The sequence below is a fragment of the Schistocerca piceifrons genome, chromosome 1 (genome assembly GCF_021461385.2).
Source record: "Schistocerca piceifrons isolate TAMUIC-IGC-003096 chromosome 1, iqSchPice1.1, whole genome shotgun sequence".
NCBI lineage: Eukaryota > Metazoa > Arthropoda > Insecta > Orthoptera > Acrididae > Schistocerca > Schistocerca piceifrons.
Window position 1 is genome coordinate 29955926 of NC_060138.1, and position 19022 is coordinate 29974947.

A 19022-nucleotide genomic window follows, 5' to 3' on the forward strand; every position below is an offset into this window, starting at 1 on the left:
TAACTATCCTTTTCATAAACTTGTTTTTATGTTACACCAGTTAAAACTTTACACAAAACTAATTCATAACAATCACTTAAATGCACCTATACTGCTAAAGTGAGGTCAGAGGCAAAACAAATACAGCATGTCAAATATATCCAGATGTGCTCTTGTGTTGGGGACTCAACCACTATTTACCCATTATTTGTCTTGTAGTTATTATCAGTTCAAGTCTGGTGGTATTTTGCCACACAAGAAAGTTTGATGATGAGCAAATAGACCTTTTCACATCAAAAATATTTATGCTCTATGGAGGAATTGCCAAGTAAGTAGTGTCAATTGTCTGACATATCAGTCAACTGAAAGACCGCTTACCTGAACAGTTAAAAGCTTGAGTCTATGGATGGATTGAAAAGTTGTAAAACTACGAAGATCATCATGAACGTACATCTAGAAGATGCTGTTTACAAGTAGTTTACACCAAAAGTATCAGAAGGACAACATACCTTTGGTCCTATTCTGTGTGACAAGGCAATTCAATTTAATGAAAATCGTGGAGGGCTGACAGATTTCAAAGCAAGCATGGGCTGGTTAAAATGCTTCAAGTCGAGATATGGCATTCATGAGCTTCAAATACACTGAGGAAAACTGTCTGCTTATTATTTAGCAACTGAGTTTTTCAATATCAATATAGGGGTCATTTTGAGGGAAGAAAATTATGCTCTCAAAAATGTTAACAGTGTTGATGAAACTGGACTCAGTGGAAAGATTTGCTAAGAAAAACTTATTTCATGCCATGGGTTAGCAGCACCTCATCCTAAAATAAGCAAATATCATATTACTGCTTTAGCTTTTGCTAATGCTACTGGTAGCCACCAATTGCCTACACTCGTCATTGGATAGTAAGATTTTCACAGATTGATTTATAGAAGTTTTTGTACCCTCTGTAAAAGGTTGTAAGTTAAAGTATAGCAAAAGGGAGAAAACATTATTGCTCCTTAACAAAGTACCGGCTTATCCATCATGATTTCTTAAATGAAAAGGATAAGTCCATGAAAGTGATGTTTCTTCCACCTAACATAACCACATTTATTATAGCTCGTGGATCAAGGCATGACTGAGACTCTGAAACAGTATTAGAGTAAAGAATTGTTATGTAAGTTATTGTTGGAAAGAGAAGAGGAGGGAGAAGAAAGTCTGTTACAAAATGATAAAAATATTGATTTGAAGGATGTGTCCTACATAATCAGAGCAGGAGCGCATAGTGTAAAAGACAGAATTTGAAAAAAATTTGGAATAAAATTTAGTGTGTGGCAGAAACTTCTCAGAGTCTAATTACAAATGATGAGCGGAATTATGTGTCTATAAAAAAAAAAAAAAAAAAAAAAGAGTTGCCATGAACGTGATGAACATTTAATAATGTATGAGCATCGACAGTGCAGACCCAGAGCACCAAATCATGCAGGACAGCGAAATTGTACACCTCGTCACTGATAAAGTTGACACTACCAGAATCTCATCAAGTAGTGGTCCTGATAATGAAGATGAAAATACACTGGCTGCTTCTGAAGCATTAACATGTTTAGATAGTGCCTTGCAATGGTTTGAAGCTCAAGATGAAAGTGACCAGTATCAGACATCTCTCGTGAAAAAAGTGTGCAAATTAGCTACTTGTGAGTCAGAAGGCTTGCTCAGACAGACCAAAACTAAAGATTTTTTTTAGCGTAAATTCTATATATAGGTATTGTACATGCAAAATGCATATGTATTACACATTTTTTGTTTACTACACTGTACTACATACGTTCTTACCGCTCTTATCGTACTTGCCAGTGTAAGAATAAATCTGAATAAACATGTGTAGTTTTTGTTGGTATATAAGAGTATGCAGTTCGATTATCTGAATAAACTGGATTTCTAATCACCTGTGTCCTCCAGTTAGTTCAGATAATCAATGTTCTACTGTATTACCAATAATGACTATCTTGAGTGACAAACATTTTGATATTGATGACAGTGAGGCAATAACTGCCTGTGAATATGTGGCATTTGTTGGATTTTATATACTGATGCACATGTGCTCATAAGAACTCTATCACCCCCCCTCCACACACACACACACACACACACACACACACACACACACACACACACACACACATATATATTTATTGTTTCTCAAGTAAAGTTTTAATTCATGAGGGCATGTACTCAATTACATTCAGTCTTCAATCTATTTTCATGGAAATTGGTGTAAAATATTTATTTAGTCTGTGGTAGGTGAATACCTCAATTTTACAGCATCACGGTATTGAATATTTAGTATTTACTTTGCTCAATGCTTTGTTGATGGCAAATTTTAGTGTTGCACATTGTTTATGAAGCACTAATGGAAGTATTAAACAGTTCTCTTCATTACATGTCTCTCACTGTTTCTTATTTATATCTGCAGATGGCACTCGCATCTCTTGTGGCACATTAAATTCACCAACCTGTCGACTCGCTGGATCCAGTACATAGGACTTTCCATTGTTTATTCAGTTCATTAGGAAAGTAATATTTTACAGTTATTAAAATTGTAAACACAGTACTTGATTAATTTTTTAAAATTTTTTTAAATGATATCATTTATTTTCCTTTCTGCAATGAGATTCTGTTGTAAGTTAATAAGGGAGATATTGGCTCTGTACCAAGTGTGTAGATTTTCATACAGAACCAAAGTCCTAATTAGCCAAAATTGGGACTGGAGACTACAACTTGATACTCAAATAAGGTACAACTTAACTTGTTTTCATATAAATAAAATCTGTCCAAAAGTGTAAGCCACATTAAGATTATGAAAGATTCATTGGACTTGTGACGCATTAAAACCCTGACCTTTGGATTACAGTAAATTTCCCTAATTAAGTAATCTTCAATTTCTAGGAATGCCAGCATTGTGTAGAAGGGAATAGACATTATTTTAGATGTGTCCAAGCTTGTGTATCTCAGTTGTATTTAGGGAAGATTTCCCGAAGTCATAAAGGTGTTTAATATGTCATTAGCAAGGCATTAGCATTTATTGTGTTGTCGCAGAAGAAAATGGAAACACCATCTTGTTTCTGATTCCTTGAGAATAATATAAATGAAACATTGTTCATAGTATATAATCTACCTTAATTCAGATGAGAACTGGTACGTACGTATTTTTTTTAATTTGTACTGAAACAAGGGCACATGATGTTAGTATTACTTCTTTATACCGTGTGTTTCAAAATTAATTTTGGTGTCTTAAAGTTTTGTTGCACTTGTTACATTCAACTTATAATTATAAATAATGCATTAAACAGAAGAGCAACCAACACAGTTTCTCTTATAAGTGTTCGGTGTCAGCACCATTTGTCAAACAACAGTGATCTTGTCAGTAGACTAGTTCTTCCCAGACCATGCTCAGTACGTTTGTTGCAACAACTGCTTCAATACTGTTTATCAAGTAGGGGAGATCAACTAGTGGCGGAAGCACATTCACATTATCCTTTATCAACCACGAAAGATAAAAATTGCACGGCATCAGATCAGATGAGTGTGGATGTCATATGAAAGAAGCTCTGTCATCCAGCCCATGCAGCCTAGCCAGCAGTTGGGTATGACGTAATTTAACCAGTTGCATACTGAGTTATGCTGCAGTGCACCATCTTGATGCCAAATAAAGTTCTGTGTTCAGCTCCTTCGCAACTGAGAAAAGAGCCACAGTTTTAGCACATCGAGATAAGAAACAACTACAGATGCCTCACGAAAAAAGAAGGCCCATAAACTTTCCACCAGTGTATGGCACAAAAGAATATTCTATTGAGAGGAGTCTTATTGCAACTTTATCAGCTGCTGTTGTCTGCCTGATGTGTACATTGTGTGTTCATATTTCCTCTTAGGTGAACGGTCAATTCATTACTGAAATTCATTACTGAAGATGATACAATCCAGAAAATTTTCATCAGGCAACAAGTTGCTGCGTAAATCATAGTCTGTATGCTTTAGAGTTTGTAACAACTTCAAATGATAGACAGAGAAAAAAAACTTGAGTTTCTCTTTCCTTTGATGTATTATTTATAATTGTAAGTTGAATGTAATAAATGCTACAAAGCCTTAAAAACCCTACAATCATTTTGAAACACCTTGTAGATTTGAAGAAAATAGCTGTTACAAAATTCTTTCTCCAACAATATCTCCTAAACAACAACTGAATTAATGATTATGGGAAGAGAGAATGAATGAAGATATCAGAAAGTGTGACAAAAAATGGGACATTAATTTGGTTCAGAGAACAGGACTGTACAAGTAATTCTACAAACTGAAATTTGTTAATATAGTCTGCCAGCTTCAATCTTGCACAACATGTAAATAATCATGAACAAATTTCTTGCCACAATAGAATACATTAACTCAAGGTTTTGGTTTCCACACCTTAATAATGGACAGGCCAGGTATAGCATTAACTAAACAAAATAATAATAATATTTAGATATCACACTTTCCTTAACATAATTTAATTATGACTGTACTTTTAGAGCAATATGGCACATTGCAATAGTTACATAATACTTCAGTACATTTATTTGGTTTTTATGTACAAACCACAATTCTTTAATTATTTGCGACAAAATCAGATCCATGTGTATTAAATACAAAGTAGCTTTACAATAAAAAAATCACATCAGAGTAATAAATACAGTAGTATAATTTCCTAACATTTGACTGCACTGCACAACAGTTATGTCAGGAACTGGCAAGTCTTGATTCTGCTGAACACAAGTTGGTTCACTTGTGTAATAAGCACAGGTTTATTGTATTTTCTCCCATGACTAGTTCATGTTCCACTGTTTGTACCAGTTGTATCAACAATTATATTTACAATTTACAAATCTTAATCACATCAAATGAAATATTTACAAGGGAGAAGATAAATAATGACAACATAATTATCAACATCACACTGATAACTCTTCAAGAGCACACACACATACAGTAAGAAGATTCAGCTGACAAAGTGCACAACAGTAAAGATTCGCACAGACTGTGCTCCTTATAAAAATGTGTACCAATGATTCTGGCTTGCAGTATTGCACAGTTAAAGTTTTTGTAATAAATAATAGCAATTCACAGATCAAATCACCACAATGAAATCAAACACAGAAACTCGGCTTTGAATATTAACTTTTCCAAAGAACTAATAATATCAGATCTTTTTGGCTTATAAACTTCAATACAAGAAGACAAATGTGCAATAGTAACAACAGTTCTAATATGTTTTGGTACCACATATACCAAAATGTGTATTAGTTTATGTATTATTAGCAGTCTGTATATGATACACCATGTATTCCTCAAAAAATGTGGATAAAAGAAATATTGTCATTGATATTCTTTAGTCACTTTGTAAAATACTGAGAATAGTATTATATTTGATTGGCACATGACAAATGTTTTAGTGATGTGTATGAGTGATTTACATATGAACTCTGACACTCTCATCCCCATCATTATACAAACAGCACAATTATGCAAATGAAAGCCTTATGAAACACAAAATTATTGCAAATGCTCATGCAATCTCTCTCTCTCTCTCTCTCTCTCTCTCTCTCTCTCTCTCTGTCTCTCTCTCTCTGTAGCACTCTCTCTCTCTCTCTCTCTCTCTCTCTCTCTCTCTCTCTCTCTCTCTCTCACACACACACACACACACACACACACACACACAGCCTGCCATTAATAGTCACAAAAGACAAGTGATATATTCAAAACATGTGGTACAAACAGGAACCAATATTGCCTGTGCCCTTGTGTCTGTGATGTTACAGAGCGGGCTCTGGGAAGTTAAACAGAGTAACTGGAAAATGCTTGATGTGCGTTTGCCACTGTGCTGACAGTTGAAAAAATTTCACTGCTGACCATTCTGTACCATCAATACATACTGAAACATAAGAAAAAATATCATTAAAATATTGTAGGCATCATATTTTATCACTAATGACAAATTTTAATATTAGTATAATGTAAATTCTACAATGGATAGCAAGCAGGCACTCCAAAAAAGCCATAAAATTATTATTCTTGAACTTAAGCACCATTTCTAATGCAAGTTCTCTCTCTCTCTCTCTCTCTCTCTCTCTGTCTCATTCATTCACACACACACACACACACACACACACACCTCTGCAGGCACACCACCACTCAATGGCAACTTGCTCACCTCCTCACTCCCATGGACTCCTTACATAAATTCTGATCAATGCCCCCACCATATGGTACATTCCACTGCTTCCAGGATTTTTCAGATTAAGTGTAATACAGTGAATAATTAAATATGTTAACGAGTAAAGGGAATTAACTCTGGACACAAACTGTTCATTTGCCACTTGTCACATACCTTTCAGTGGAATGTTGTGCGTTTTTGCTGAACAGATGAGTCTCGATACACCATCAACCATCTGACTCTTTGCTTCACTTTCTTTTTCTTTCTCCTTCTTCTTCCCAAGTCTCATAACTGCATAAAAAAGTGGAACATAAATACAAAATGAATTAGAAGTTGAACCTAAGGCATCACTTGTGCATAAAGCAGTTTCACCTATCAGAATGTGTCTTTTCACTGAATTATTAAAATGACATATTCTGATAGAGTAAAGTCCTTTACTTCATCAAAAATTGTTCTTATTTATTTTATAATAGTAATGAATTTGATTTCAATATAATAGGGAAAAATATATTTAAAAACAAAGATGATGTGACTTACCATACGAAAGCGCTGGCAGGTCGATAGAAACACAAACAGACACATACATACACACAAAATTCTAGATTTCGCAACCAACGGTTGCTTCGTCAGGAAAGAGGGAAAGACAAAAGGATGTGGGTTTTAAAGGAGAGGGTAAGGAGTCATTCCAATTCCAGGAGTGGAAAGACTTACCTTAGGGGGAAAAAAGGACAGGTATACACTCGCACACACACACATATTCATCCACACATATACAGACACAAGCAGACATATTAAACGGCAAAGAGTTTGGGCAGAGATATCAGTCGAGGCGGAAGTGCAGAGGCAAAGTTGTTGTTGAATGACAGGTGAGGTATGAGTGGCGGCAACTTGAACTTAGCGGAGATTGAGGCCTGGTGGATAACTGGAAGAGAGGATATATTGAAGAGCAAGTTCCCATCTCCGGAGTTCAGATAGGTTGGTGTTAGTGGGAAGTATCCAGTGCCTTCAAAAGTGAAGAAGTTGTGGGTCAGGATGAAGCTGGCTAAGCTAATGAGGAAAGAGGTTTTAGGTGGGGTGGCAGGAATTTCTGACTTCCAGCCTTGCCTCTCAATCCTTCTTAAAAAACCTTAATCCTACTCCCAACATCACCACTGCTAAAGCCCAGGCTATCCGTGATCTGAAGGCTGACCGATCCATCGTCATTCTTCCGGCGGACAAGGGTTCCACGACCGTGGTACTTGATCGTCGGGAGTATGTGGCTGAGGGACTGGGTCAGCTTTCAGACAACACCACATACAAAGTTTGCCAAGGTAATCCCATTCCTGATGTCCAGGCAGAGCTTCAAGGACTCCTCAGAACCTTAGGCCCTACAAAACCTTTCACCTGACTCCATCAACCTCCTAACCCCACCAACACCCCGCACCACTACCTTCTATCTTCTTCCTAAAATTCACAAACCCAATCATCCCGGCCGCCCCATTGTAGCTGGTTACCAAGCCTCCACAGAACGTATCTCTGCCTACGTAGATCAACACCTTCAACCCATTACATGCAGTCTCCCATCCTTCATTAAAGACACCAACCACTTTCTCGAACGCCTGGAATCCTTACCCAATCTGTTACCCCCGGAAACCATCCTTGTAACCATTGATGCCACTTCCTTATACACAAATATCCCGCACGTCGAGGGCCTCGCTGCGATGGAGCACTTCCTTTCACGCCGATCACCTGCCACCCTACCTAAAACCTCTTTCCTCATTACCTTAGCCAGCTTCATCCTGACCCTCAACTTCTTCACTTTTGAAGGCCAGACATACCAACAATTAAAGGGAACAGCCATGGGTACCAGGATGGCCCCCTCATACGCCAACCTATTCATGGGTCGCTTAGAGGAAGCCTTCTTGGTTACCCAGGCCTGCCAACCCAAAGTTTGGTACAGATTTATTGATGACATCTTCATGATCTGGACTCACAGTGAAGAAGAACTCCAGAATTTCCTCTCCAACCTCAACTCCTTTGGTTCCATCAGATTCACCTGGTCCTACTCCAAATCCCATGCCACTTTCCTTGACGTTGACCTCCACCTGTCCAATGGCCAGCTTCACACGTCCGTCCACATCAAACACACCAACAAGCAACAGTACCTCCATTATGACAGCTGCCACCCATTCCACATCAAACGGTCCCTTCCCTACAGCCTAGGTCTTCGTGGCAAACGAATCTGCTCCAGTCCGGAATCCCTGAACCATTACACCAACAACCTGACGACAGCTTTCGCATCTCGCAACTACCCTCCCGACCTGGTACAGAAGCAAATAACCAGAGCCACTTCCTCATCCTCTCAAACCCAGAAACTCCCACAGAAGAACCACAAAAGTGCCCCACTTGTGACAGGATACTTTCCGAGACTGGATCAGACTCTGAATGTGGCTCTCCAGCAGGGATACGACTTCCTCAAATCCTGCCCTGAAATGAGATCCATCCTTCATGAAATCCTCCCCACTCCACCAAGAGTGTCTTTCCGCCGTCCACCTAACCTTCGTAACCTCTTAGTTCATCCCTATGAAATCCCCAAACCTTCTTCCCTACCCTCTGGCTCCTACCCTTGTAACCGCCCCCGGTGTAAAACCCGTCCCATGCACCCTCCCACCACCACCTACTCCAGTCCTGTAACCCGGAAGGTGTACACGATCAAAGGCAAAACCACGTGTGAAAGCACCCACGTGATTTACCAACTGACCTGCCTACACTGTGACGCATTCTATGTGGGAATGACCAGCAACAAACTGTCCATTCACATGAATGGACACAGGCAGACAGTGTTTGTTGGTAATGAGGATCACCCTGTGGCTAAACATGCCTTGTTGCACGGCCACCACATCTTGGCACAGTGTTACACCGTCCGGGTTATCTGGATACTTCCCACTAACACCAACCTATCTGAACTCCGGAGATGGGAACTTGCTCTTCAATATATCCTCTCTTCTCATTATCCACCAGGCCTCAATCTCCGCTAATTTCAAGTTGCCGCCACTCATACCTCACCTGTCATTCAACAATATCTTTGCCTCTGCACTTCCGCCTCGACTGACATCTCTGCCCAAACTCTTTGCCGTTTAATATGTCTGCTTGTGTCTGTATATGTGTGGATGGATATGTGTGTGTGTGCAAGTGTATACCCGTCCTTTTTTCCCCCTAAGGTAAGTGTTTCTGCTCCCGGGATTGGAATGACTCCTTACCCTCTCCTTTAAAACCCACATCCTTTCGTCTTTCCCTCTCCTTCCCTCTTTCCTAACGAAGCAACCGTTGGTTGCGAAAGCTAGAATTTTGTGTGTATGCATGTGTCTGTGTTTCTATCGACCTGCCAGCACTTTCGTATGGTAAGTCACATCATCTTTGTTTTTAAATGAATTTGATTTCGTATTGATATAAATAAAACTTTTGGCACAGCTTGTCAAAATGAAAAGAATTAAAATCTGAGTTTGCCAGTGACAGGTTTGTGCAAAATTATTTTAGTTTTCTGTCCAATTGAAATTCACACTGTCCAAAAAGTCACTCGCTTTAATGGTAGTAACATTCAACATGTTATTTCTTTGTACTCACACAAAATTATGACTTTTCTGAACAGATGAGAAACACTATATTTTGTGCACACAGGTATGGAATGAAAAGTTTTTGGTCTGACAGAGTCAGGACTAAATAATCAAAAATACATTTCTGTATTACCATAGTCCCCTTTTAGAGTGCACTTCAATGTTGGGGTCTAATGGTAGAAAGCGTAGGGTTCCAACTAGCACTAAGCTGGAGTACCAGATGCCTAATCAGTGAGGTTGTCTCCAATTTGAATACATATTGCCTCCTTTATATTGCAGTCCCAGAAAGACAAAATAGGGAATATAAAAGTGGTCTTTTCCTACATTATGTGATGACTTATGCTTAGGCAATGCTCTGCTATTGCAGATTAATTTCGTTTTCAAAGGCATGGTGTCCATTGCAACAATCTTCTACTGTGTGACACATTAGGCCAATAAATCAAAATTTTATTGGTACAGGCAAATATGCAGAACTCATTAAGTCTGATGTTCCAAGACAACTACATCACAGTAAATTACAGGAAACTAGCAAAGATGAAACTGGAACAATTATTACATCATTAAATAGTAGAGACTCCCCATGGGTATGGTGAAATTTCAAGCAGGATTATGAAAATTAGTGCACCATACATTAGTTTTGTACTCAGTCCCCTGCGCAGTGTGTCTTTCAGGTATGGTAACTTGCATCACAAATTGAAATACTCTTTTTACTTTATACTTATTTTATGAAATGGATGAAAGAGGTAAAGTAGACAATTACTGGCCAATTTCTTTGCTACCATTGTTTTCAAATGTTTTTTGGAAAGCAGCATATACAAGAGTAGTGGCACATCTCAGTACTCATAATTTGATTTTAGACTCACAGTTTTGCTTCAGGAGAGGGGTATTAACAGAAAACACAATTTAGTCTTCTTTGTGTCAGGCACTATTAGAGCTAAACAATGGATTGATGGCAGTAGATTTAACAAAGGTATTGGACCATTCAGTACTTCTGCATAAGTTGGAATAAAAGCAGAAGGTTGTCCAGTGTCTATAAAAATGGAAGAGGTTTGAATTTGACATGGGTCACGTAAAGTAGCGGTGGGATGAGGGGCGAGTGAGCCACAGTGTGTGTTGCTGTTCTTGATATACATCAGTGATCTGCCACTGAACATGACATGACATGACATTCCCTCTTAGCAGATGATATGTGTTATCTTGCAAGGCAAGAAACATAATAAATGATGTAACTGGCATGGTAAGCAGTAACAAAAGCATGTAACTGTCAGAGAACAAATTAATACTTCAGTGCAACAAAATGAAAATCATACAGCTTTTGACATAGAACTCTTGTCAAAGAGAAATTTTATTGTCCCAAGACAGTCAGTCAGTGAAGTCACCTATTTTAAATTGTTAGGACTGAGGGCAGGATGGAACACTTTCTCGGAAGTATATTATTTACAAGTAAAGGAGAATAGCAGAGCATCGAGTCGTCGAGAGGCACACGAAAATGAGATGAAAACTTCACTACCTTTCAGGAGAAATCCTTTGACAAGCTAGAGTACAAAAACAAACACACGTGTGCACCTACATTTACTCTGTGCACTCAGCAAGAATATTATTAGCTTAGAAAAGGGTGATCATACTGATCTGCAGTGACAGTTTGCGAACTTCATGTAGGCTGTTGTTCAAATGCCTAGGAATTCTACCTCATTCCTGTTCATATACTTCCATTATCAGAACTGCTGTTGGCAGTACTGTCTCAGTTCAGAAGAAACTGCGACATTCATTCCGTGAACACTAGACAGAAAAATGATATGCAATTGGCTAATACTTCCTTAGGCACTGCACTAAATGGTGTTTACTATTTAGCAGGTTCCAGCAGGAGCGAAAAAAATGAGTGATAACCTGAAGTATTAAACGACAAGGTGAAAGGCTTCATTGTAGCACACTTCTTCTATTCTGTGCAGGAGTCCCTCACAGTAGTTGAGAACTTTTTCTCTGTAATGTGTTATTTGTTTGTATATTACCCCACAATTTTTTCATGTTTTATTGATTATTTAATTTATAAATTTTTCTTGTCAGCATTCTGTAAACAACATACTGACTTGTTCCGTGACAAGGTTGCTGTGGGTCACATGGATACACTGACACAAAATCTGATAAACACTTTTTTCCTGAGGTCTTCTGTGACAGGTACCACCAAATTCCTCAGTTTGGCAAATGGGCAAAAGATACATTTAATGCTGTGTCTGTTAAGTATTCTTCTGTTTCCTGAATAAGCATCACGTCACTAAAGTATCAACATTAATGACTACTGATGACTCGGCAAGTTCAGTTCTCAGAGGTAATCTCAGGTTTTTTTCTGTATTGGAAAGACAAGGAATGGGGTTCACTCAGCCTCGTGACACTGAATGGAAAGCTGCTTTGTAATACAAGCTATAAAGCTGGCAGAAATGCTACTGAAGTGGCACTGAATATAAGGCTAGCACCAAACTGAGAGGCACACAACATTTATTTTATTCAGCACTGAAGCACAGTAAGATTCGTGTTTGCCTTTAGGCAGAAGCACATAAAGTAACTGTGGCTCAATTATAAAACAATATGGTGTATACATGCAAACTGAAGTGACAAATGAAAATTTCTGCCGAGGCCGGGATTTGAACACGGGTGTCCTGCTGACTGGACAATGTGCTCACTGCTACGCCACCCTGGCACAGTGGTTCTTTGCAACTGCATGGACTATCCTAGCACGCCTCCCCCTCAATCCAAATTCCCATTCACACCTCAGCCCACTTTGCGCTTCCCCTAAATCTGAACAGCATCACAGACGCTTTCCAATTGTATTGGAATATCATCTCAACATTGAACAAAATGGCGATCCTGCCTGAAACCTGAGCGTAGGTGACTTAATCAAATCAAACTACATGGTTCCAGAGACCTTTTCAAGACTCACACATCTATGATGTATATAAACAGACACAAGTGACAAATGAAAATTTGCAGTGTGCACGCAGAATAACGTAGCTGCGAGACGCGCAATCAGCAGGGCACGTGTTAGGAGAGTGATAATGGTTGAGGTTACTGATAGGCAGTGCAGGGGAAATGCCGAGCACTGGAGGGGCAGTGCCATTCTAAACTGAAGCCTACACTAACATTTTCTGCAAATACTAAGTGAAGCCCCTCCATGCCCACACTTGCACGGTGACCATTCAGAAAGTTCTGTCACCTCTGCTTCAGTTAGTATCTAAAAAGTAGTGCCATTCAAAAAGTTCTATCATCTCTGATTTGGTTAGTATCTAAAAAGAATTCCAGTGAAAATGCAACAAAAATACTGATTTATTTTCACCTGACTTCTATACCATCTGTAACTTTCAGAGAATGAGTGTAAATCTTGAGTAAAACCTACACATTTCTCTTGTTCCCATATTAAAATTAGCTTTTTGTGAAAACACAGTCGAGTTTACACAGTATTACTTCACTAACGTGCTGTGCAGATGACACTGCAAGAGAATTTCGAAACAATGGTTTATTAACTGCGGAGAAGTAAGATCAATAGCTTATGAAAAAGCACATCCTTGGTACAAAAATAAATGTGTAATGTCTTCACTTATGTTGTTCCAAAACCTGTAGCATTTGTTGTTTCATCAGCTATTGTTGGGCCTTAAAAATTAAATTCTTTCATCAAAAAAGTGTGTAATTAGTGGAATAACACGGTAGATAATGAAGTTTTGCACTATAATCGTTTGGCAAAATACTCTCCTGCATGCTACCATTTGACAAAAACACATTTTGATATCTCAAACCAGTTACGAAATATGAGGAATGGCTACATCACCGGTGCATGTGATTGCAGATGAGTGTGCTACATCAGATCAACTTTCTTGAGATTTGTAACAGATAGAGACCTCCACAAAGTCTAGTTCAATATCTCAGCTAAATTTCACACAAAGCAACATATTATGTATATGTATCAAATGCAAAATCATAGTGACCCCTATTTTTCATTGCAAACTTTTTCGAATTTGGACCAGTGTCTTACTTACGTGCAAATATCGCAATAACTATGACCAGTAATGAAATTATGGGCTCATCATCATGAAGCTGGAACAGTGCTTCAGATGAAAACTTATCACTATGCATCAGCCACTGTACTGTGTGCGGACTATACCAAGACCGGGATTCAAACACAGGTCTCCTGGGTAGTTATGCTGGTCACTACACCATCCTGGATTGAAGGGGGTGGTGTGCTAAGGTCATCCTTGCAGTTGTGCAAAATCACTGTGCCAGGGTGGTGTAGTGGTTAGCTCATCTGCCTAGTGTGCAGGACACCCAGGTTCAAACCCTGGCCTCTGTGCAAATTTTCATTCATTACTTCCATCTGCATGTACACATCATAGGTCTTCGAGACTTGAAATGGTTTCTGTAACCATATAGTTTCATTCATAAAACAGTAACTGGCCAGACACTGGGTATGTGCCTAGCTGAACAGCTTATGATGAGAGGGTATCTCCACAGTACACAGTCTCTGTAAAGATACAGCAGTTATTGTATAATAAGAGTAAAACAAAGCATAGGGCTATTGATACAAGCCAAAGGAAATGTATTTGGCTTTCAGAAAGATAGTGAGTCACACATTCAGTGACTGCTACAGGAGGATCTTATCAAAAGAGCTTTCGTAATTACTGACAAAGGTCTGGTCGTATGCAAAGCATGTCAAGTGTCCAGATGCTGGTGGACGGCATAGGAACTGAAATTGTACATCGAGACAGCCCTGAAGTTACAGTAATTCTTCACTTGCAAAAAGCATCTGTGCCAGTATCACATGTACACTAATTAGTAAAAGTACAATTACAAGTTGTATCAAATCAAATTTGTTACTAGAATGAGTGTTTCTTGGTAGGTAGGAGATGGCATATTATCTTAGATGGAGAGTCCTCAACTGACACAGAAGTAGCTTCCGGCGTGCCTCAGGGAAGTGGGGGACCCTTGCTGTAAATGTTGCATATTAATGATCTGGATGATAAGGGTACAAACTCAGCAGTTTCACTCATGACACAGTTATCAATTATTGTCTGAAAAAAGTAGCACAAATACTCAGTCAGATCTTGATAAGATTCCAAAGTGGTACAAAGATTGACAACTTGTTTTAAATGACCTGAAAAGTAAATTTTTTTCACTTCATAAAAACATAATATCCTATGACTACAACATGAGTCGGTGACAATCTTTATCAGCAAATACATATTTGCAACAGTCTGTAGGAATACCAAATGGGATGATCACATAGGTTCAGTCTCAGTGAAGCAGGAGGTGGACTTCAGTTCATCTATAGGATACTGGAAAACTACTATGAGTTTGTACGGGATATTGCTTACAGAGCAGTCTTGCAGCCTATCTGAGAGTATTGCTAAAATGTGTGGGACTCGTATCAGACAGGACTGATAGCGGTATTGAATGTGTGCAAACAAGGGTTGGATGAATGGTCACAAGTTTGTGTGACTCACAGGAGAGCATCACTTAGATACCTAAAAACATGAACTGGCAGACACTTGAAGGTAGGTGTCAGTTATGTCTGGAAAGCCTACTTCCAAAGTTTTATGAAACTGTATTGAGTGAGGAACCTAGAAATACACGACAATCCCATACATACTGCTCCCAAAGGGACTGCAAAGATCAGATTAGACTAACTACAGCATGCACAGAGGTATTTAAGCAAACCATCTTCCTCATAAGTAATTGGAAGCGGAAGAAATCTTGATATGTGATACAATGGGAAGTACTTTCTTCCATGCAATTCACAGTGGTTTGTAGAGTGTAGATGCAGTTTGTGTCTCTTCATATTGTTCAATTAACTGGTCTCACTTGAGCTGGAATGTTCAGTGAATTTATTTCTCTGAATAGTCATTTTGTAGGAAAACCATCCTCAGATGCTGAAGCTCACCCAGCAAATTGTCATACAGAACCAGCGAGCACAACATACCACTGCATTGTGTTGGGTGACAACAACTTGTAGGCTGCAGGTGTTGTGCTTTTTTGTACAGGCCAAATAGTTTGTGTTGACTTTCCCTCAGGTGATTCTTTTTAACAGCCCAGACATTAATGAGGTTTTGTTTTCTATTTTGCTTATGGCCAACATTCAACAAATGTTGCAACCACCTTGAACATAATACTGTCAGTAAAGTGCAAACATTATAACATGGAAGACGGTTGCGAGCATAAACAAACGAGAACTCAGTCTGGCCGAGGTTCGAGGAGCAGAGTGGAAGAACGCGCCCTGCCTCCGTCCCTCAGGGCTGGAACCCTACATCCATGTTCTTTGCTCCTGGGAAAGCAGAACTGGCATTGTGATCATAGGGATCATCAATTCCTTCTGCTGTCGTGAGGGATGTACTCAAATCCCATCATGGATGAGGATGTCTTTTTCAGTCCTTTTAAAATAAGAACGCACACAGAACATTCAGTAATGGCTACAGTGCCACTGTTTGCTGAGGTTCAGCCGGTCATAAATGTGGTCATTCAGGCTCAATTTCACTGGTATTCCCCAGACTCTTTCCATTTGCTTAGTATTTCTCATGATCTCCATTACATTAGAAAGAGAATATTATGTATGAATCCATGGCCAAAAAGGAATTCTTCTAAAAATAGAAGACCCACAGCTAAACTTATTAAAAAAATCTGCTTTGACCAACTTAAAGAACCTTGTGACAGTTTTATATTGTTCTCATATCCTCTTTTTATTTCCCTCCAGTATTCTTTCACCTTTTCACTGCATCCTTTTCTTTCTTCAGATAACTTTATACCTGTCCTGTTATTGCTTCTACCTCAGAATCCTTCTAATTTTAATACTTTCCTTCTGAAAATATCTTTTTCTTTTTGCTCCTTCTCTTATGTTGTGTATTTTTAATCTTTTTTGTCTTCTCAGATCTAGGTTGAAGTTAATTTTCTTCCCAGAGATACTTGATGACTCATTTGTCAGCCTACTTCCATTCATCCTTTATAAATATCCAAAAAAATATTGGTCATCTTTTCTGTATTCTTCTGTTATTTTTTTCATATTTAATCACTCCCAATTTTTCGGTCTTCTGTGCTACTTATTGGACCTAAAATTTTCCTCAGGATTCTACTCCCTAATATTTCTAGTTTGTCTAATTTGTAATTCATTGGTAGGCATACACATGTAGAGGCATTCTGGTTTCACTATTCTTTTGTAACATATTACTTTTGCATTTATTGATATGCACTTTTTATTGCAAATGTTTCAGGAAATTTTACAAAATGTAAAAAGAAAAAAAAGGAAGCAACTAGTGAGATCTGAACAAATGCCTTTGCAATTACAATCCAATTATGTTCCAATCCCTAAGCTATTGGTGAATTTATTAACAATCTACAAATGTTTTGTACTAAACAGCACTCAAAACCTTCTAATCTTCAAAGGCTTTTTTTTTTAAGACTTCTATCATACTGCATTAGGTAACTGATGTCTGAGCACTGACCTTCAAATTCTGTTAAGTATGAAGAAGATCAGAGAGGGTCACTCCGCAATGTTCCAATGTTCCAATGTCAGTACTGTTGATCGTTAATCTTGATGAAGTAAGTTGAGCAACAAAAAACATTTTTGTATCAAAACTCAGTCAGCACAAGCTTGCCAGAAGGTGGTGTTACACTGAACTACTACTTGACTGAGGATCTTGGATGTTTCCATTCCATGCAGGCATACTTTATCTACAAGGTATAGTGATACACCAAGAGACAATAATGTTATTCACACATTCATCTCCATAGATGATAGTGGTTGTAGTTATACATCTTGGAACAGTTTGTATAATTCCAGACTATGCCCATTCGCTATGGACAATTTTCCTAAATTTCTCTTTCATCCAGATCAGTGACCTATGATTGTCAGATACTGTTGCACAAGCTCTTATGAGATGGACAAACATCCCCTGAAAATCACTTGTTTTAGCCTTCTCCTGTGTATGAGTGGTATGGATACTTGTGATCATAATATACAGTGATGCAGGATAATCTCTTCAACATCAAGTCAATATATATTCCATTTGCATATAGTAGGTCCCCTTCTATAACGATAATAGGAATTTGCTTTCTTGAAGTCCAAATAATTTGTACAAAGAGTGTGTACCTAGCTCTACACACACACACACACACACACACACACACACACACACACACACACACACACACACACACAGCCTTAGTTTTAACTTATTTTTTAACTAATTGGCATTCCTGATTTTGTTCCTTATGTTTGTAACTTGTTACAAACTTATACTACAAAGTACCATAGAACAGGATGTCATATGAAAACATTTTTTGTTTCTTGTTTTATCATAGATGTGTACACGGCTCATGGAAAACAGACCTTGCTCAGCAGAAATATTTCCCACCAAAGAAATTCAAAAAAATGGTACTAAGCATTAGTACAATGAATTAGCAGGCTTGGTTACAGGTATCAATCCTGAGATGGTTGGTGTGAATGCCGAAAATGAGGAAATTAATATTGTGAAAAATGTCAAATATTTAGTGAACTATGTTTCTTCAGGCACCACCACAAATTGGGAAACTGGCAATAGAATATAAGCAGCTTGCAAATTATACAGCTCACTCTGTTTATCATATACTGCAGGGCAGAATTTTTGTCCACTACCTTCAAAGATAAACTACACAGCACATACCTTGTCCCATTATTGACATATGGATTAGAAGTAGTGACACTGACCCAACCAGCCAGCAGTCTTCTCCAGGCAAATGATATGAAGTTCCTCTGCTTGTGCCTTCAGAAAATCAGGAAGAATAAAATAAAAGAGCAACTTTACCTTGAAAGGAACCTAAGAGACAGAATAGAGATCAAAAGTCTGAAGTGCTATGACAAAGGGGATGGCTTTGAATATATTTCATTTGGATTCTATTTTAATATATATAATTAATGGGCATAAGACCTACAAGAAGAGATCACAATGTGTGGGACAAAAAAATCCTCAAAGGCTCTGGAAAGTGAGTATTGTAATGAACTTAAACACACATTTAAAAAAGTTTTGCATCACCCCAGTTCCCAGAACTCCTGAAAATAGACGTTGACTGTGGATATTGTAGCACAGACACAGTCCCTTTGACTTTTCAGAGATGTCACTAAACCCACCCAAAGATGTAAGCAACCATGCACAAGCAGCGCCTATTAGATGGAGGGGGTCCGACAGATGATCAGTTCCAGTCATTCCATG

At 38.4% G+C, this 19022-nt stretch overlaps 1 protein-coding gene across 3 annotated transcripts in view; it reads right to left on the reverse strand.

Annotated features, from left to right (window-relative positions):
• Positions 1-4490: 4490 nt before the first annotated feature.
• Positions 4491-19022, reverse strand: part of LOC124787753 (phosphofurin acidic cluster sorting protein 2) — a 691488-nt gene continuing 676956 nt past the window's right edge. For 2 of the 3 annotated variants that reach the window (XM_047254663.1, XM_047254747.1), the window contains exons 18-20: positions 18477-18575; positions 6383-6499; positions 4491-5926 (exon numbers count right to left, since the gene is read on the reverse strand). In XM_047254663.1, coding sequence (XP_047110619.1) covers positions 5808-5926; positions 6383-6499; positions 18477-18575 — 335 coding nt within the window. In that variant the 3' untranslated portion in view covers positions 4491-5807. The remainder of the gene's footprint in view (positions 5927-6382; positions 6500-18476; positions 18576-19022) is intronic. The other variant, XM_047254832.1, reaches the window with a different exon arrangement.